Here is a 13,732-nt window from a genome sequence, read left to right on the forward strand (position 1 = left end):
CCTTCAGAGCCGGATATTTCATGTAATGTTTAATGGATTCATTTAAAATGTGTCACGTAAGAGTATGAATGCACATCCAAACCAAAGAGAGCAGGTGTTGAGCTGAAAGTGAGCAAATCATGAAACAAACAAACAGCTCGCACACTTCACAGCTCCAACGTCCACTTATTTATTGCACCAAAGTGACATTTCAAGCACCACTGCTCTTCATCAGACCACAGACTCCTTTTCTTTCCGGTTTCCTTTTGGTCTCTGTATGAAAATATTACACCTTTTATAGAACCAATAGAGACGCTACTTTAGTATTTTCCTGTACTTGATGACGGCCTAAAAGCCTGGTGATGGTTAGGGACGCTCTATTGAGTGTCTTCCTCCTAATACATTTTTTTGTACATATATTAATTAATTTTTTCTCGTGATATTCATTGAGTTTTACCTTATGCTATTAAATTCTGTATTTTATGAATGCAGAATTATGTTAATGCATATACTATATATGTATCTATTTATGGATATATATGTGTGTTTTGTCTATGCAATGTATGCTCTTCCTACGGCCCATTAGAGACTAGGTTCAAGTGATTATGTCATGTGACTGTATCGTATATAATTAAGATGGCGTCATGCATTAGTCTGATGAAGAGCAGTGCTGCCCGTACGTCACTTTGGTGCTGATTCAAAAGTATCCCGTTGTGTAACAGCAACAGCCGCCTAAAACATCATTATAGATTTTCAGCTTTCCATTCCTTTTTAATCATTCAAGCAGAGCTGTTGCGTACAGCCAAATCATTATTGGTCCATTTGGATGCCTGTAACAGACCCAGAAAACAGTGCGTTGTTTTCTGACCACCTGATTTTAGAAAAGAAAAAACAAAGCTCTTTGGTGTATTATAATCTCCTTTGCAATGGCTTTTTGTGCTTGTTTTAATGTCTTTTAAAGAACTGTTAATGTGTGAAAAGTGCAGTAATACAGTCTTAATGTAGCTTGAACTGAAACACGGCTTTCTGAGGGTTTCTGTTGCGATGTTGGGAAGTTGAGTCTATGGTTTATATCTGCAGATCGGTTGGAGCTCGTCTACTGCTGCCACTGCTCGCCGCTGACACTCGGCGGTTTGGAGAGGAGGCCGTGGGGCTGTTACTCTCACGGCTATGTCGAGATACAGAGCTCAGCTCCCCCACAGAGTCCGGGCTCTGGGACCTGCTCGGTCTCTTAATGTCTGATTTGGAGAGCATTCTCGTTCTGGGGCCGATGCAGCTGCTACGTAACTTCATGCTGTTGTTCCCTTGGTAGGAATCTCCACTGTCTGATCCGTTCCCTTCGACCACTGTGGAGCAGTTCCACGGTGGACTGACCCTCCGTGACTTCCTCACAATGCCGGACAGCGTAGTGCAGGACGGGGTGTCTGCTACAGGGAGGGTGGGATACTCGGACCTTGCACACACCAGGTCCTCATGATGGGGCGACGCCGGTTCCTCTGGCTCGTCCTGTTTGTCAGAAGGAGGAGATCGGGTCTCGCTGCTCGTGTTGTTGGAGTTGCTGTTTTGCTCTGTGGGGCTCGGCATGCCCTCCTTGATGTCCTTGTGGCTTTCTGGCTTTGCACCAGGGTCTCCTTGTATTGGGACGAAGGCGGAGGAAGCATTGAGAAGAGGGTAATTGGGTCCATTGCCCTGCTTCTCCAACAGTAATGTGTATCCACTCGGTGCTGTGGGAATAGTACTCTTGCGAGGCACAGATGTGCCCATGCAGACCTGATGCACAACTGAGTTCTTCTTCGACTTGTTGACGTAATAATCATCAAGGTCATCTTTGAGATGTGGGTAGTAGTCCAGGATGCCCTTCTTAAGCTTCTTGTAACTCAGGTGCATGATCTCGAGAAGGCTGAGAAACAGGGAGATGGAGGCAATCGCCTGCATGAACATCATGAAAACAGTTTTCTCTGTGGGCCTGGAGACAAAGCAGTCCACAACATTTGGGCACGGCTCCCGTTCACACTTGTAAAGAGGGCTCAGGCGGTGGCCGTAGAGGACGAACTGGCCCGTCATGAAGCTGACCTCGACCACTGAGCGAGTAACAATGTGGGCCACATAAGTACACAACAGAGAACCCCTCAGTGGCGCCTTGTTGAGCTTCCCCTGCTCCAGCTGCCTGACCTCCTTCTCGATCCTCCTCCGCACCTCCACCAGCTCGGCGTCCACAGCCTCCAGTTCCCGACGAAGAGCCACCTTCTTGCAGTGGCGCTCCTTCTCCAGCATTCGCAGCTGGTAGATGGCGTGACCCATGTAGACCAGGGAGGGCGAGGACACAAAAATCACCTGGAGCACCCAGTAGCGGATGAGGGAGATGGGGAAGGCTTGGTCATAGCAGACGTTGCGGCAACCGGGCTGCTCGGTGTTGCAGACGAAGTCCGACTGCTCGTCGTTCCACACGTCCTCCGCAGCGACACCCAGCACCAACATCCGGAATATGAACAGGATGGTCAGCCAGATCTTACCGACTATGGTGGAGTGGATATGCACCTCCTCCAAGATCCCACCAAGGAAGTTCCAGTCTCCCATTTTTTTACATTACAAGAACTATAAGCAGGACAAAAAGAAGTTAAAAGTTTAACTGATTTGTTATCAAGCAAGTAGCAAGTTGATGACCAGCCTACATTATTTTCTAATCATATTTTTTTGCGTCCAATGAGCAGAGAAAATAGTCAAGGACAGCAGGTTATAATGAAACAAAAGGTTTTATAAACATTAAACCCAAATTCTAAACCAGCTGCAAAAAACAAAAAAGTACTTATCTTTGATATTTGCATTAGCTACAATATGTTGTTTTTATCACCTGTTATGTACAGAATATATTCAATTCAATTAAAATTTGCTTTATTGGCATGAACGTCACAACAATATTGCCAAAGCATCAAAGAGTCAATGAAACAAAATAACATTTAACATAAAATTAAGATTGACATATATTAATTATATATATCTATGTATATGTATATATACAGTATATCCTATGCATGTATTTGTGTGTGTGTGTGTGTGTATTGAGGTCACTCACTGTTCATCAGGTTGTGACATGTTAATACATATGAGACAGAAAGATTAAACCCTGTCTCCTTCTCCTGGGTATATTTTTAATTTTGAAAGGTCACTAAGCTCTTTGAAGTCTGAAACTACAGAGTTGAAGTTGTAAAAGTAACTGTTCCTCATTTCATTTCTTTTACTGTAATCTGTAGTACTTCCCTTTTCAAGGTTCTGCTTCAAAGGTAACCAGTAATCACAAGACACCAGTAATCATTTAAATAGTCAAATGGGGAACAATAATTTAAATCTATTGTACAAGGAGTTTTTACCCACAACAGAGGAGAGAATAAAATGATCCCATTGAAAGTTAATTTAATGAGATTCTTTTACTACTCCTGCAAAACTACATGACGTCCCCAGAAAGCTCAAATCTTTAGTTAGAAATTATTTAACTTACCTTTCATCTTGGATATGAAATGTAACAATAAAGGCCTTTTGCTGCTAATAATGCTGCTGATCAACACAATCCTACAGGTACATGATTTGTCCTCTTTATCCCCTTGTAGAAAAATGTGGCAGATTGCAGATTTCAGGCTCCACTGTTGGTGAAAACTGGACACAAATGAATGACCCCTGCCGCCTCTACTTGTTCACAACTTATAGCCTGTGAATTAATCAATACCGCTGCGATGCTCTGTTGCCATTTACCTTGCAGCAGTGTCAATGGACGGGCTGCATGTCATCAAGGGTGAAATGTGCTGCAAAATATCCAATTGTTCTTCGCCTATTTGCGGTTGAACCCGACGGACCCTGAACTCGTTTGATCCTTCGCGCAGCAGGACAGAACTGGTGCACTGGGTTGGTTTCTGATCCGACTCAATCTAATCAATCCAATAAACTGCTTCTGAGGTGGATTAATAACCTCGTTTTATTTAATGTCATTGACACAGACATACATCTATGTTGTAGAAGGAAATATTTCAGACACAACAACCTACTGAGCAGTGTAATCTGAGTCTTCCTTGGTCTGTTATTACCAGTGTTGGATGGTGTTTCAGCTGATGGTCGACATATATCGTTAAATAGTTTTTTCTAGCAAAAAAGTGAAACTTTATTGGTTCCAGTGTCTCAGTTGAGAGGATTTGCTGCTTTAAACTGAATATTTTTGAATTTTAGACAGTTTATCGAACAAATAAAGCAGTTTAAAGACGTCAACTTGGACTTTAGGAAATTTTGGCAACCATTATTCACCATTTTCTGACAATTTATTGGACAAAAGATCAATCGATTAATCAAGAAACTAACTGGCAGATTAATTGATAATAAAAATAATCCTTAGTTGCAGTTTGTCTACATGGCCACATCCTCAAGAGTTCAGTCATAGCTTAAATCTGCGATTATGACACAAAACAGAGATTATGACCAGTTCTGGAAAACAAGAGAACATCCCATTTTAATTTCCTTCCTCGCTACAGAATATATCTTTTATATTCTAAGTATATCTACAGTGGAAGCAGCTTCTGTCTTCAACTGAACTGAAATGTGACTCAGGTGTATTTCGGGACTTGACTTTAACCAGAGCCTAACTTCATCTTCATCAGGCCCTTCATCACCACTGTGAACATGTTAAATCAATTTATCATTCTGGACAAACAGATTGTCTCCTTGTGCACCACAAAACGGTTTGTTACTATGTACAAGGTATTATTTACACAAAATCTGAAAAAAATCTATAACTATTAATTTTGTTGCTGATTAATCTGTTATTTCATTGATAAATTGATGGTTGTGCTCTACAAAATGTCAGCAAATAGGGAAAAATTTCCCAAATTGATGTCCTCGAATAAGCTTGTTTAGTCAAACCAGCAGCCTCAACCCCAAAGATTTACTGTCATAGAATTAAGAGATTCAGTAATTATTCACAAATGAGCAAATGGAACTATTGATATTTTGGTACTTCTGTGTAAAAAACGGCTGAAATTAAGTGATTAGTCAAGCCATTAATCAATTAATCGAGTGTGTCAGCTCTAATCCCACTGTAAATTAGCTCATAAAGAAAGAACAGCAGGGAGACCAAGACAGGTTTAACAACTCTGACAGTGAATATGAACATGATCAGCTGGTACAGATTGTCCCGACACCTTTGTTTCTTTAGAGAGTGGCCGTCTGCATCAGATACACTTTGCAGTACGGAGATAGTAGATATCACAGATGTAAAAACAGTCTTTGGTGCACAGCTGGATAAAACTATCCCTGATTAGACCCTTTTCCAGTCAGTGATTTTTTTAATTTACCCTGCGCTTTAGCTTCTACCAGTTACATTTGGTAAAGTAGCTCACATCAAGCCTCCATACTAACACTGTACTTTTGTTTTGATCAATGTTCAGTACAGTGATCAATGGGGCATGTCCGATTTCATACATGGTTGCTTCTTCACTGTGAATCTAATTTAAGTTGTTCCTTCCAGCTACTGTTCCATTAAAAGGAAATCAATGGACTTGGCTGGATTGACGAACTGTACTGGTCTGTTTTCCATGCAGATGAGCTCCAGTGCTGCAGACTGGAAATCAACTTTAACTCATAATAATGAAACGATTCTTAAAAAATCCAGGTGTCTGAGGAAAGAGGATCATTTCCCTCCATCTTGTTTCCTTACAAATACTATTTTCCACAAGTTTTTCTTTGTCTTGATATAAAATCTGCCTCTATAGGGAAGCATTTAATGTATAAATCCCTTAGTATGAATGATAATGGCCTATATTAATAAACTTTAGTTGTATCTACAAGCAGAGTTTACAAACTGAAGCCACACATAGTTTCCTTATACTGAATGTTATCCGTTTATTACTCAAAATAACAGTTTACTAAAGATAGAAGATTAGGAGGATAAAACATGCAGTGACAAGATTCATTCTGAAAAAAACAAAACAAACATTAACTCAGTCGTTTAAACACCAAAGACACACTTTCGTTCCTCCTTTCAGAACCGATATTTGGAGAAATGTTCCAATATGAAATACCTTTTGAAAAGGTCTACTCTTACAGAAAACACAACTAAATCAAAACAAAATGTACATTTCAAACTGTTTGTGGTTGAAGTCACATTTTTAACACTTTAAAAGGGACATACTGCAGCAGCATTTCTGTGTATTTTAGCCGCCATACTCATGTACTTGACAGAACTGCCGACCATTTTCCAACACAGATCGTATTCTTTACACTTTTTTTTAAAAAACATTTCTCCTTCCCGGCGGCCGCTAGTTCTCAGCTTCAAAACATGAAAATCAACTTCTGGAGACCTGAAACTTGTTTGAAATGTAATTCATCACAGTGAATGTTGTGTCTGACTTCAGTTTTTTCAGGCGTATTTTTGTTGCAAGGAAATGAAGTGCACTTTACAACTCAGTCTGTGTTTACAGTTGAATGATCATGCTTGGATTATTTAACTTTGACAATAAAAAAAACTGTTGATTATCTCAGTATTGTTCAATGTGGCAGATTACATGTCTCAAGCAAGTTTTTGAAAATTATTTTCTTAATGTAATAATGATGAGGTACATGGATACATGCGGCTGACAGAAGAAGAAAAACAAGACAAATCTGCAGTACAGTTTTGGAAAATGGTCAGCAGTAAAGTAAAAAGTATGTAATTTGTTGTAAATTCAATAAAACAAACAGAAATGCTGGTATAACTCGTCAACAAACTGGATTTTCCTTAAAATACTGAATGTTCTTCTTTTTTTCTTTTTTTTAGCAAAAATGGGTACATAGGGTTTAGAAAACAAAATTATCAGTTGACTGTATATAAAAAAGACAATAGATTATTCTTGGCCAACTACCACTGAACACAAACTGCTGACTGTTTCATATTCCTATCAGGAAATATTACCAAAGACGAGTTTACAAAACCAAGAAAAGGACCAGCATTGTCTTTAAAATGGAGCTGCATAACAAGCATTCTACAAATGGTTCAGTGGAAGTTACATTCATGTCAAAACAAACTTTTCTTGACAAATGACCAACTCTGGTCCAACTGACTGAATGAGGGTTACAGGAAGGAGGAGACGCTTTCTAGCGTCCTCCTGACTTGCGTCCCGCCCAGGATCGGGACCGAGAACGTGAGCGAGAGCGCGACCTTGATACGGACCGGGACCTGGAGCGGGATGGGGAGCGCGTCCGTCGCACTTCTTCCTCGGTGTAATGAGAGGTCGATGCCGGGTTGACGTTCTCTCGTGGAGATGCGGATCTGGAGCGCGATCGAGATCTCCCTCTGGACTCTCTCCGAGGCCTCTGCCTGTATCTGACGACAGAGAATGAAACCTGTAACATCATTTAACTCCAATTATCTAATCTTCTGGCCAATCAACTGTCTTACGTGTCAAATTGTAAGACGACTGAGTTTTTCCTATAATTTGACCAAAGTCACACATGACCACGACCTTCACAGAAACACTAACAGACGACGACCACACGTACCGATCATCCTCGCGGCTTCTGCTTCTTCCTCTTCCACACACTCGTCCACGAGACCTGAGGAACGAAATGAAATTAAAGCAGCTTTCAAGTGCGACAAAGCACAATAATTTGAAATACGTCTTCAGTGACAAGTTACTGAGAGAGAAAAACTCACTCTCGAGGACTCTCAGATCGTCTGCGACGGCGATCGTAAGAGGGGCTGCGTGATCTGTATCTGTCGTAGCTGCGGCTGCGTGAACGTCTGCGCCGGCTGTCTCGATCGTAGTCATCGTATCGAGAGGATCTGCCTGGTGATCGCCTTTCTTTTGATTTCATCTGATTTGGTGCTGTTGTAAAAAAAACAGTAATGAGAAAGGACCAAAGGGAAGGTCTGAATACACAACACATATTATTGGTATTAATGTGATGTAAAAATTAAAAACATACTCTTTCTATCGCCCTGGGCAAACTGGATTTCAATTTGCCGGCCGCACACCCACTTCCTGTCCAGGCTGTGAAGAGCATCTTCTGCATCGCGCACGTCTTCAAATATGCTGAGTGGTTAAGGGTTTTGTTTGCTCTCGTTTTCGGCAAATTCAAAACACATGTTTTTCTCTCAAACAAGTGAAGGAAGCGAGCAGAAGGAACAACAATTTTTCCCTCAAATTAAAACAATCAATTCCACTTTACTTTTGTGAATTTCACTTTTTCCTTTCATCCCTCACAAGAGGTTTTTGCAATTAACATTTCTATTGTTTGCACCCTCTTCATTAGCCCCATTTTACATTTAGGGCAGAAGGGATGGAAGTCATTCATTAACGTCAACATCATTAACATTTTAAAAAGACTAGAAATTATATATTACTTGATACTGTAAGGAAAAAAACAAAACAAAAACATGCTCAGTTGATTTTTGTAGAGATAAAAGATGAAGCAAGCTTTTCAAACACATTAAATAATCGTCTGAGGGATCAGGACTATAAATATATAAACAGATCAAATACATTGATAGTTGATTAAAAGGCTTCGATTAAAATTAAAATGTCATTGATATCACAGGGAAAGCTGATTTTGTCGTCATGTCAAATTTGTGGATTTGTCTTGGGAGGATACAAAATAATTCAGACTTGTTACCTTGCCCATGCTTGACTTTGAACTTCATCTTGATCTTTACACTCTTTAATTGACTCCCAGAGAGACTTGGATTTCCTGCTTGCCTTTTTCCTCTTTAAACCTCTTTTTCCTTTTTCCCCATTCTTTGTCGCCATATCCAAGCTTTGTCTCCGTTCCCTTTTCCTCTTCATGCTTTACTTTCTTTTTTCAACCTTTTCCCCTCCCTCTGTTCCTGAAGGTCTGTGTGACTTGTCTTTACAGCTACTCTACACGGGTCTTTGTTACTCTTTGTGGCCGGTTCCACAACTGGATGCTTTTACATTTTCTGAAGCAATAACAGAGAAATATGTATTAGATATTCAATCAAATTATGTGCAAAGAAAAAAAACAAAACAAAAAAAAACAAACATCAGAACTGCAAATCTTCTCTGCTGAAAGGAAATTAAAATTTGTTGTTAGCATGAGCATAAAAACAGTTAAAACTCATTGGGAAAGGATATTGAATGTATGCAAATCCTCTTGGTTGACGTGTATAGAAGTCAAGTGGGATGTAGACATCTACTACCGGCCCATAGCGGCCAAACTCACGCCGCAAATCCTCAGGCCTGAACACCGTAAATACAAGTATGACTTAACTGACCATAATGGGCAAAACCTGCGTACATCATTAACCAGTTAACAACAGCTGGGAGAGCAACTGGTGAGTGACCGTTTTCTCTTTGTCTGGATCCACCTGTTCACATAGTCTTAGTGTAATCTGATGAGTTTTAGAGCCATCACCTGTTGCTCAACCCAGACACAAAGAAGACGCTCAAGGATCAAGTTCTTAATTCAAGCATTTTGGGTTCAATGTCCCTTTATGAGATGCACACTTTCTGTTCTAACATGCATTTCAATGTAAAACCCACTAACAAGTCTAAAAGTGTAGCAGATACAGGATTGTTGCTCCATTCAGGTTAGATTAATGCCAGATGGAAAGGCACAACCTTGTAGCAAAGACAGAAAAACTAATTCAATGTAGGGCTGCAACTAAAGATTATTTTCTTTATTGATTAATCTGCTGATTGATGTTATAAATTGTGAAAAAGTGGCATTTACAATTCATCAGAGGCCATATTTACACTGCCTGGTACAACTGACCCAATTCCGATGTTTTGCTCACAGATCGGATATGTATTATGAACGTGTAAACAGGAAAAGAGCACATGGAATCGGATATTCTCAGATCTGTTTCCTCAATTATATGTGGAAATAAATCTGATAGTAATCGGATATCTGCCAAAGCGACTGTTATCTAAACAGACAGATCGGACAGTCCCTGTCATTGCGATTCACATGTCATTGAAAATGCGACCATCTTATACTTTTTCACAACTACTGGCCGCTGAAAAACACAAAAAAACAAATTGTTTACTTCTGTTAAGGTGACCGTACCCTCATTTACACATGCAGGTTGTTTCGAGTGTTAAGCAAATAAAAATACAGGTATCGGATATCGGTCACTTGTAAAGGTAGATGTAAACAGGCGGTCAGAAAAATTGAAACTGGGCATCAAGACATGTAATGTAAATGCAGCCTTAGATGTCTTTGAGTTGCTTGTTTTGTCTGACTAACAGCCCAAAACCTGAAGATATTCAGAACAGGTTGTGCATTTTTGCTTTAAAAATGACTGAATAAATCAATCGATTATCAAAATAGTTAAAATAGTTGCAGATTAATCTTCTGTCAATCGATTAATCGTTGCAGTTCTACTTGAATGAACAGGTCAATATTGCACCAAGATGAAAAACAACAGAAGTGTAAATCTATGGATTCAGATTAACACAAACATGGTTTCAAACATCCATATAACACTGTTAATCAACACCAGGCAGTAATTCATCACATATAATATGGGATTATGTCAGTGGATTAGTAGTAAATGAAGGAGAGGAAAAACAATTTAAAATGTCTGAATTGTAAAGTTTGCACTGCATTGCTTACAATGAAACTAATCCAAAAGGTTTTCTAATGAGATTATTCATTTAGGTCGTCCAGTGGTTTATATTATTGATTACAGATTAGAGTTTACATTAATATTCAGTATCTGCCTACATTTCAGGGTAATCTGACCCAACTGTACTGTTGCAGCATACAAGAAAATAAATGTTATTAGTTTCAGGTATTTTACAAGCTAGTAGATTTTATCAAGGTCAACCCTCCACTGATATAAGTTAGGATAAATTAAACCATAACCCAACCACATTTGATTTTAAGGTGTAATGTTAATTAGCGTTCAAAAACATTCAGTTTAGCTACTTCATTTAGCGAAGACCTAATTCTATTAGCATTTGATGCAATTTGTGTTAATATTTAGAAGGTAAGTAAATAATTAAAAGGTGATTTCTCAAAAGCTTGTCGATGTATTGATTTACACCCACCACACATTAAAGGACCAGTATGTAGGATTTAGTGGCATCTAGCAGTGAGGTTGCAGATTGCAACAAACACTCCCCTTCCAAGCGTGTGGGAGAACTTACGTTGGCTGCGAAAAACACAAAAGACCCTCTCTAGAGCTAGTGTTTGGTTTGTCTGTTCTGGGCTACTGTAGAAACATGGCGGTCCCATTAATTCCTAAGAAAGTTGCTCAGTGGTGCACAAAGCCAAAAAAGCCACTGTAAAGATATTAGCCAGATGAAAACATAGTGAACATGCTCTATGGGCCACATGAGCCCATAGAGCATGCTCACTAGAGACTTTCACTGGCTGAGACAGCTAACTTCCGGTTTAGCTCTCCAGCTAACTTGAATGAGGATAAAACAATTCAATCGTGCGGCTCTTCTAGACCTTCCAAATGTTATCAGACCGAACGAGTCACATTCTGATAGTGAGAGGAGTCATTTTGGGCTTGTGAGGGTCAAAAAAACGTGTCCACCATTTTACAGACGCCCCTTTTCCAATGATTGTGTGCAGGAAAAATGCTTTTTGGGTCCCTTTTGGACCCGGAAGACATAATTCTATGGTTTGGCAACTATGTTAAATTGGCTTCAAAGCCCAGCGCTGTTCCTGTGGGCTTGGACTTGCTCCCTCTGTAGATATAAAGGGCTCTTTCTAAAGTAACAAAAACACAATGATGCTTATTTTCAAAGGACTATACACAAATTAAAACATAGTTACAGGGCACAAAATTACTACCAGCCACATGCTGGTAAAATATGCAAGTAGCTGGTGGATTTGCTTCACTCACCAGCCAAAAAAACAACAGTTATCTACTGAGTGGCTGGTAAGATTTGAACAATCACTAGTCATTTGATCGGTGGACCAAAAAGTTAATTTTGCACCCTGCACACTACTGAATATTATACTCCATTTCTGCCAAGTCAGTTCCGCTTGATGCCACTAAAATTTACACACTGCACCTTTAACATCTTACTTTAATAATACTTGTATCTAACTGACGCTATTATTTCAAACAATAACGGTTACGAATAGTATGGCTGCAAAACAACCGTTAACACTAGTTAAAATTAATAACGGTTAACTGAAATAATGGTTATTACGGTGAGTAAACTAACATTAAAATTGTTTGGATAAGACGTTCAACAAAAAATGCAATTTGTTTATTCTCCATAATTAAGAAGACTTCTGCTTGTAAATCACCAAAATATTCTCTGAAACATTGTTTTGAGTAAGCGTTAGCTTGCTAGGTTAGCTTATTTATAAACACGAAAACGTGCAGTCAACGTGCAACAGAAACAAAGAGACGTTACCAAGACAAAAAACGTCATAAATTAACTGAAAAACATTAATATAACCAGCGTTTTATTTTGACTCTATCAATGAATTGAGAGGTTGCTGATAAATATTTCTGACATTATGCGTCTCGGTTCGTTGGGTTCAACATTAACGTAACTTGAGGCTCCTCCGAGGAGGCTACAGCTTAGCTGCTAGGCTAACTCAGCTAGCTACCGTTAATGAGTTATTCAGTGCATGATCTGTGGTGCGAACCACGGTTTAACGTGAACTCACCTGGACTCATCGGAGATGTTTCGGACAAACAAAGACGTGTTTGGAGGCCTCATGTATCTGGCCATAAAGTTACACTCACTCTGCAGAAGAATTTGGGGGGACAGAAAAATCTGCAGCGAAAATATGTGCGGCGCACGCGCACTCCCTCGGCGCCTTCTGGCTCTTCCTCTGAAGAAAAAAAAAACAACTCGGCAAAGAAACGTCACAGCGCCCCCTGCTGTTAAAACTGCACCCTTCATCTGCACTATGACACTAACAGTGGTGGAAGAAGTACTCAGATTCTTTAATTAAGTAAAAGTACCAATATAGCATTGTAAAAATACTCCATTACAAGTAAAAGTCCTGCATGGAAAATCCTACTAAAGTAAAAGCACATATTATTGTGAGCTTGATGTAGTTAAAGTATCTCAGTAAAAGTAGTGGTTTGGTCCCTCTGACTGATATATTATTATATATGACATCATTCGATTATTAATACTGAAGCATCAGTGTGTATTCAGCATGTTACTGTTGTAGCTGCTGGAGGTGGAGCTAGTTTGAACTACTTTTATACAGTTAGCTAGTTTAGTCCAGTGGTTCCCAACCTAGGAGTCAGGCCCCACCAAAGGGTCATCAGATAAATCTGAGGGGTCATGAGACGATTACTGGGAGAGGAAAGAAGAAAAAACAAAGTTCTGATACACAAATCTGTTTGTTCTCTGTGGAGCTGTTAACAACTCATAGACATCTGAAATGTGACCCCGACTACACACTGCTTTTTGTAAGACGTCAAAAGCCAAAAAGGTTGGAAACCACTGGTTTCATCTTCAACAATGTGTTGTATTTTAAAAGCTTATTACATTATACATTGTGTCAAATCTTCAACTGAATAGTAACTAAAGCTGTCAAATAAATGTAGTGGAATAAAGAGTACAATATTTCCCTCTGAAATGTAGCGGATTGGAAGGATAAAGTAGCATCACATGGAAATACTCAAGTAAAGTACAAGTACCTCAAAATTGTATTTAAGTACAGGACTTGAGTGAATGTACTTAGTTACTTTACACACCTGCAAATCAACAGTGAACTGAATAAAAACAAACACCTGCTGATTGGTTTGACCACATACATTTATTCAAACATTTATTTAGCTTTATTT

The 13,732-nt window shown here is 39.3% G+C and overlaps 2 protein-coding genes across 4 annotated transcripts; both read right to left on the bottom strand.

Moving 5' to 3' along the window:
* Positions 1-65: 65 nt before the first annotated feature.
* LOC121912690 (gap junction alpha-9 protein-like) lies at positions 66-2,556 on the bottom strand. The gene has a single exon (XM_042435014.1). It carries the CDS (start codon positions 2,554-2,556, stop codon positions 1,048-1,050), a length of 1,509 nt encoding a protein of 502 aa, XP_042290948.1. The 3' UTR covers positions 66-1,047.
* A 3,278-nt stretch (positions 2,557-5,834) lies between these two features.
* On the bottom strand, positions 5,835-12,765 carry LOC121912702 (serine/arginine-rich splicing factor 10-like). 3 transcript variants are annotated; one of them, XM_042435042.1, is made up of 6 exons: positions 12,595-12,765; positions 9,087-9,191; positions 7,921-8,024; positions 7,649-7,820; positions 7,495-7,548; positions 5,835-7,318 (listed from the first exon to the last, which is right to left on the bottom strand). In XM_042435042.1, exons 1-6 carry the CDS (start codon positions 12,657-12,659, stop codon positions 7,090-7,092), a joined length of 729 nt encoding a protein of 242 aa, XP_042290976.1. In that variant the 5' UTR covers positions 12,660-12,765; the 3' UTR covers positions 5,835-7,089. The 3 variants fall into 3 exon arrangements, with proteins under 3 accessions (XP_042290976.1, XP_042290977.1, XP_042290975.1); XM_042435043.1 differs by lacking the exon at positions 9,087-9,191 and adding an exon at positions 8,608-8,911 and having other exon boundaries at positions 5,835-7,312; positions 7,921-8,027; positions 12,595-12,702; XM_042435041.1 differs by lacking the exon at positions 9,087-9,191 and adding an exon at positions 8,608-8,911 and having other exon boundaries at positions 7,921-8,027; positions 12,595-12,702.
* Between the last annotated feature and the right edge of the window lie 967 nt (positions 12,766-13,732).

Source organism: Thunnus maccoyii, chromosome 15, assembly GCF_910596095.1.
Source record: "Thunnus maccoyii chromosome 15, fThuMac1.1, whole genome shotgun sequence".
NCBI classification, from domain to species: Eukaryota; Metazoa; Chordata; class Actinopteri; order Scombriformes; family Scombridae; genus Thunnus; species Thunnus maccoyii.

Excerpts from the sequence above, each read along its gene's own strand:
- LOC121912702 (XM_042435041.1), bottom strand. The coding sequence starts at position 8,777 with ATGAAGAGGAAAAGGGAACGGAGACAAAGCTTGGATATGGCGACAAAG. Across the intron at positions 7,821-7,920 it reads TGCCCAGGGCGATAGAAAGA|CACCAAATCAGATGAAATCA; the intron begins GTATGTTTTTAA and ends TTTTTACAACAG. Across the intron at positions 7,319-7,494 it reads AGAAGCCGCGAGGATGATCG|ATACAGGCAGAGGCCTCGGA; the intron begins GTACGTGTGGTC and ends CTCTGTCGTCAG.
- LOC121912690 (XM_042435014.1), bottom strand. The coding sequence starts at position 2,556 with ATGGGAGACTGGAACTTCCTTGGTGGGATCTTGGAGGAGGTGCATATC.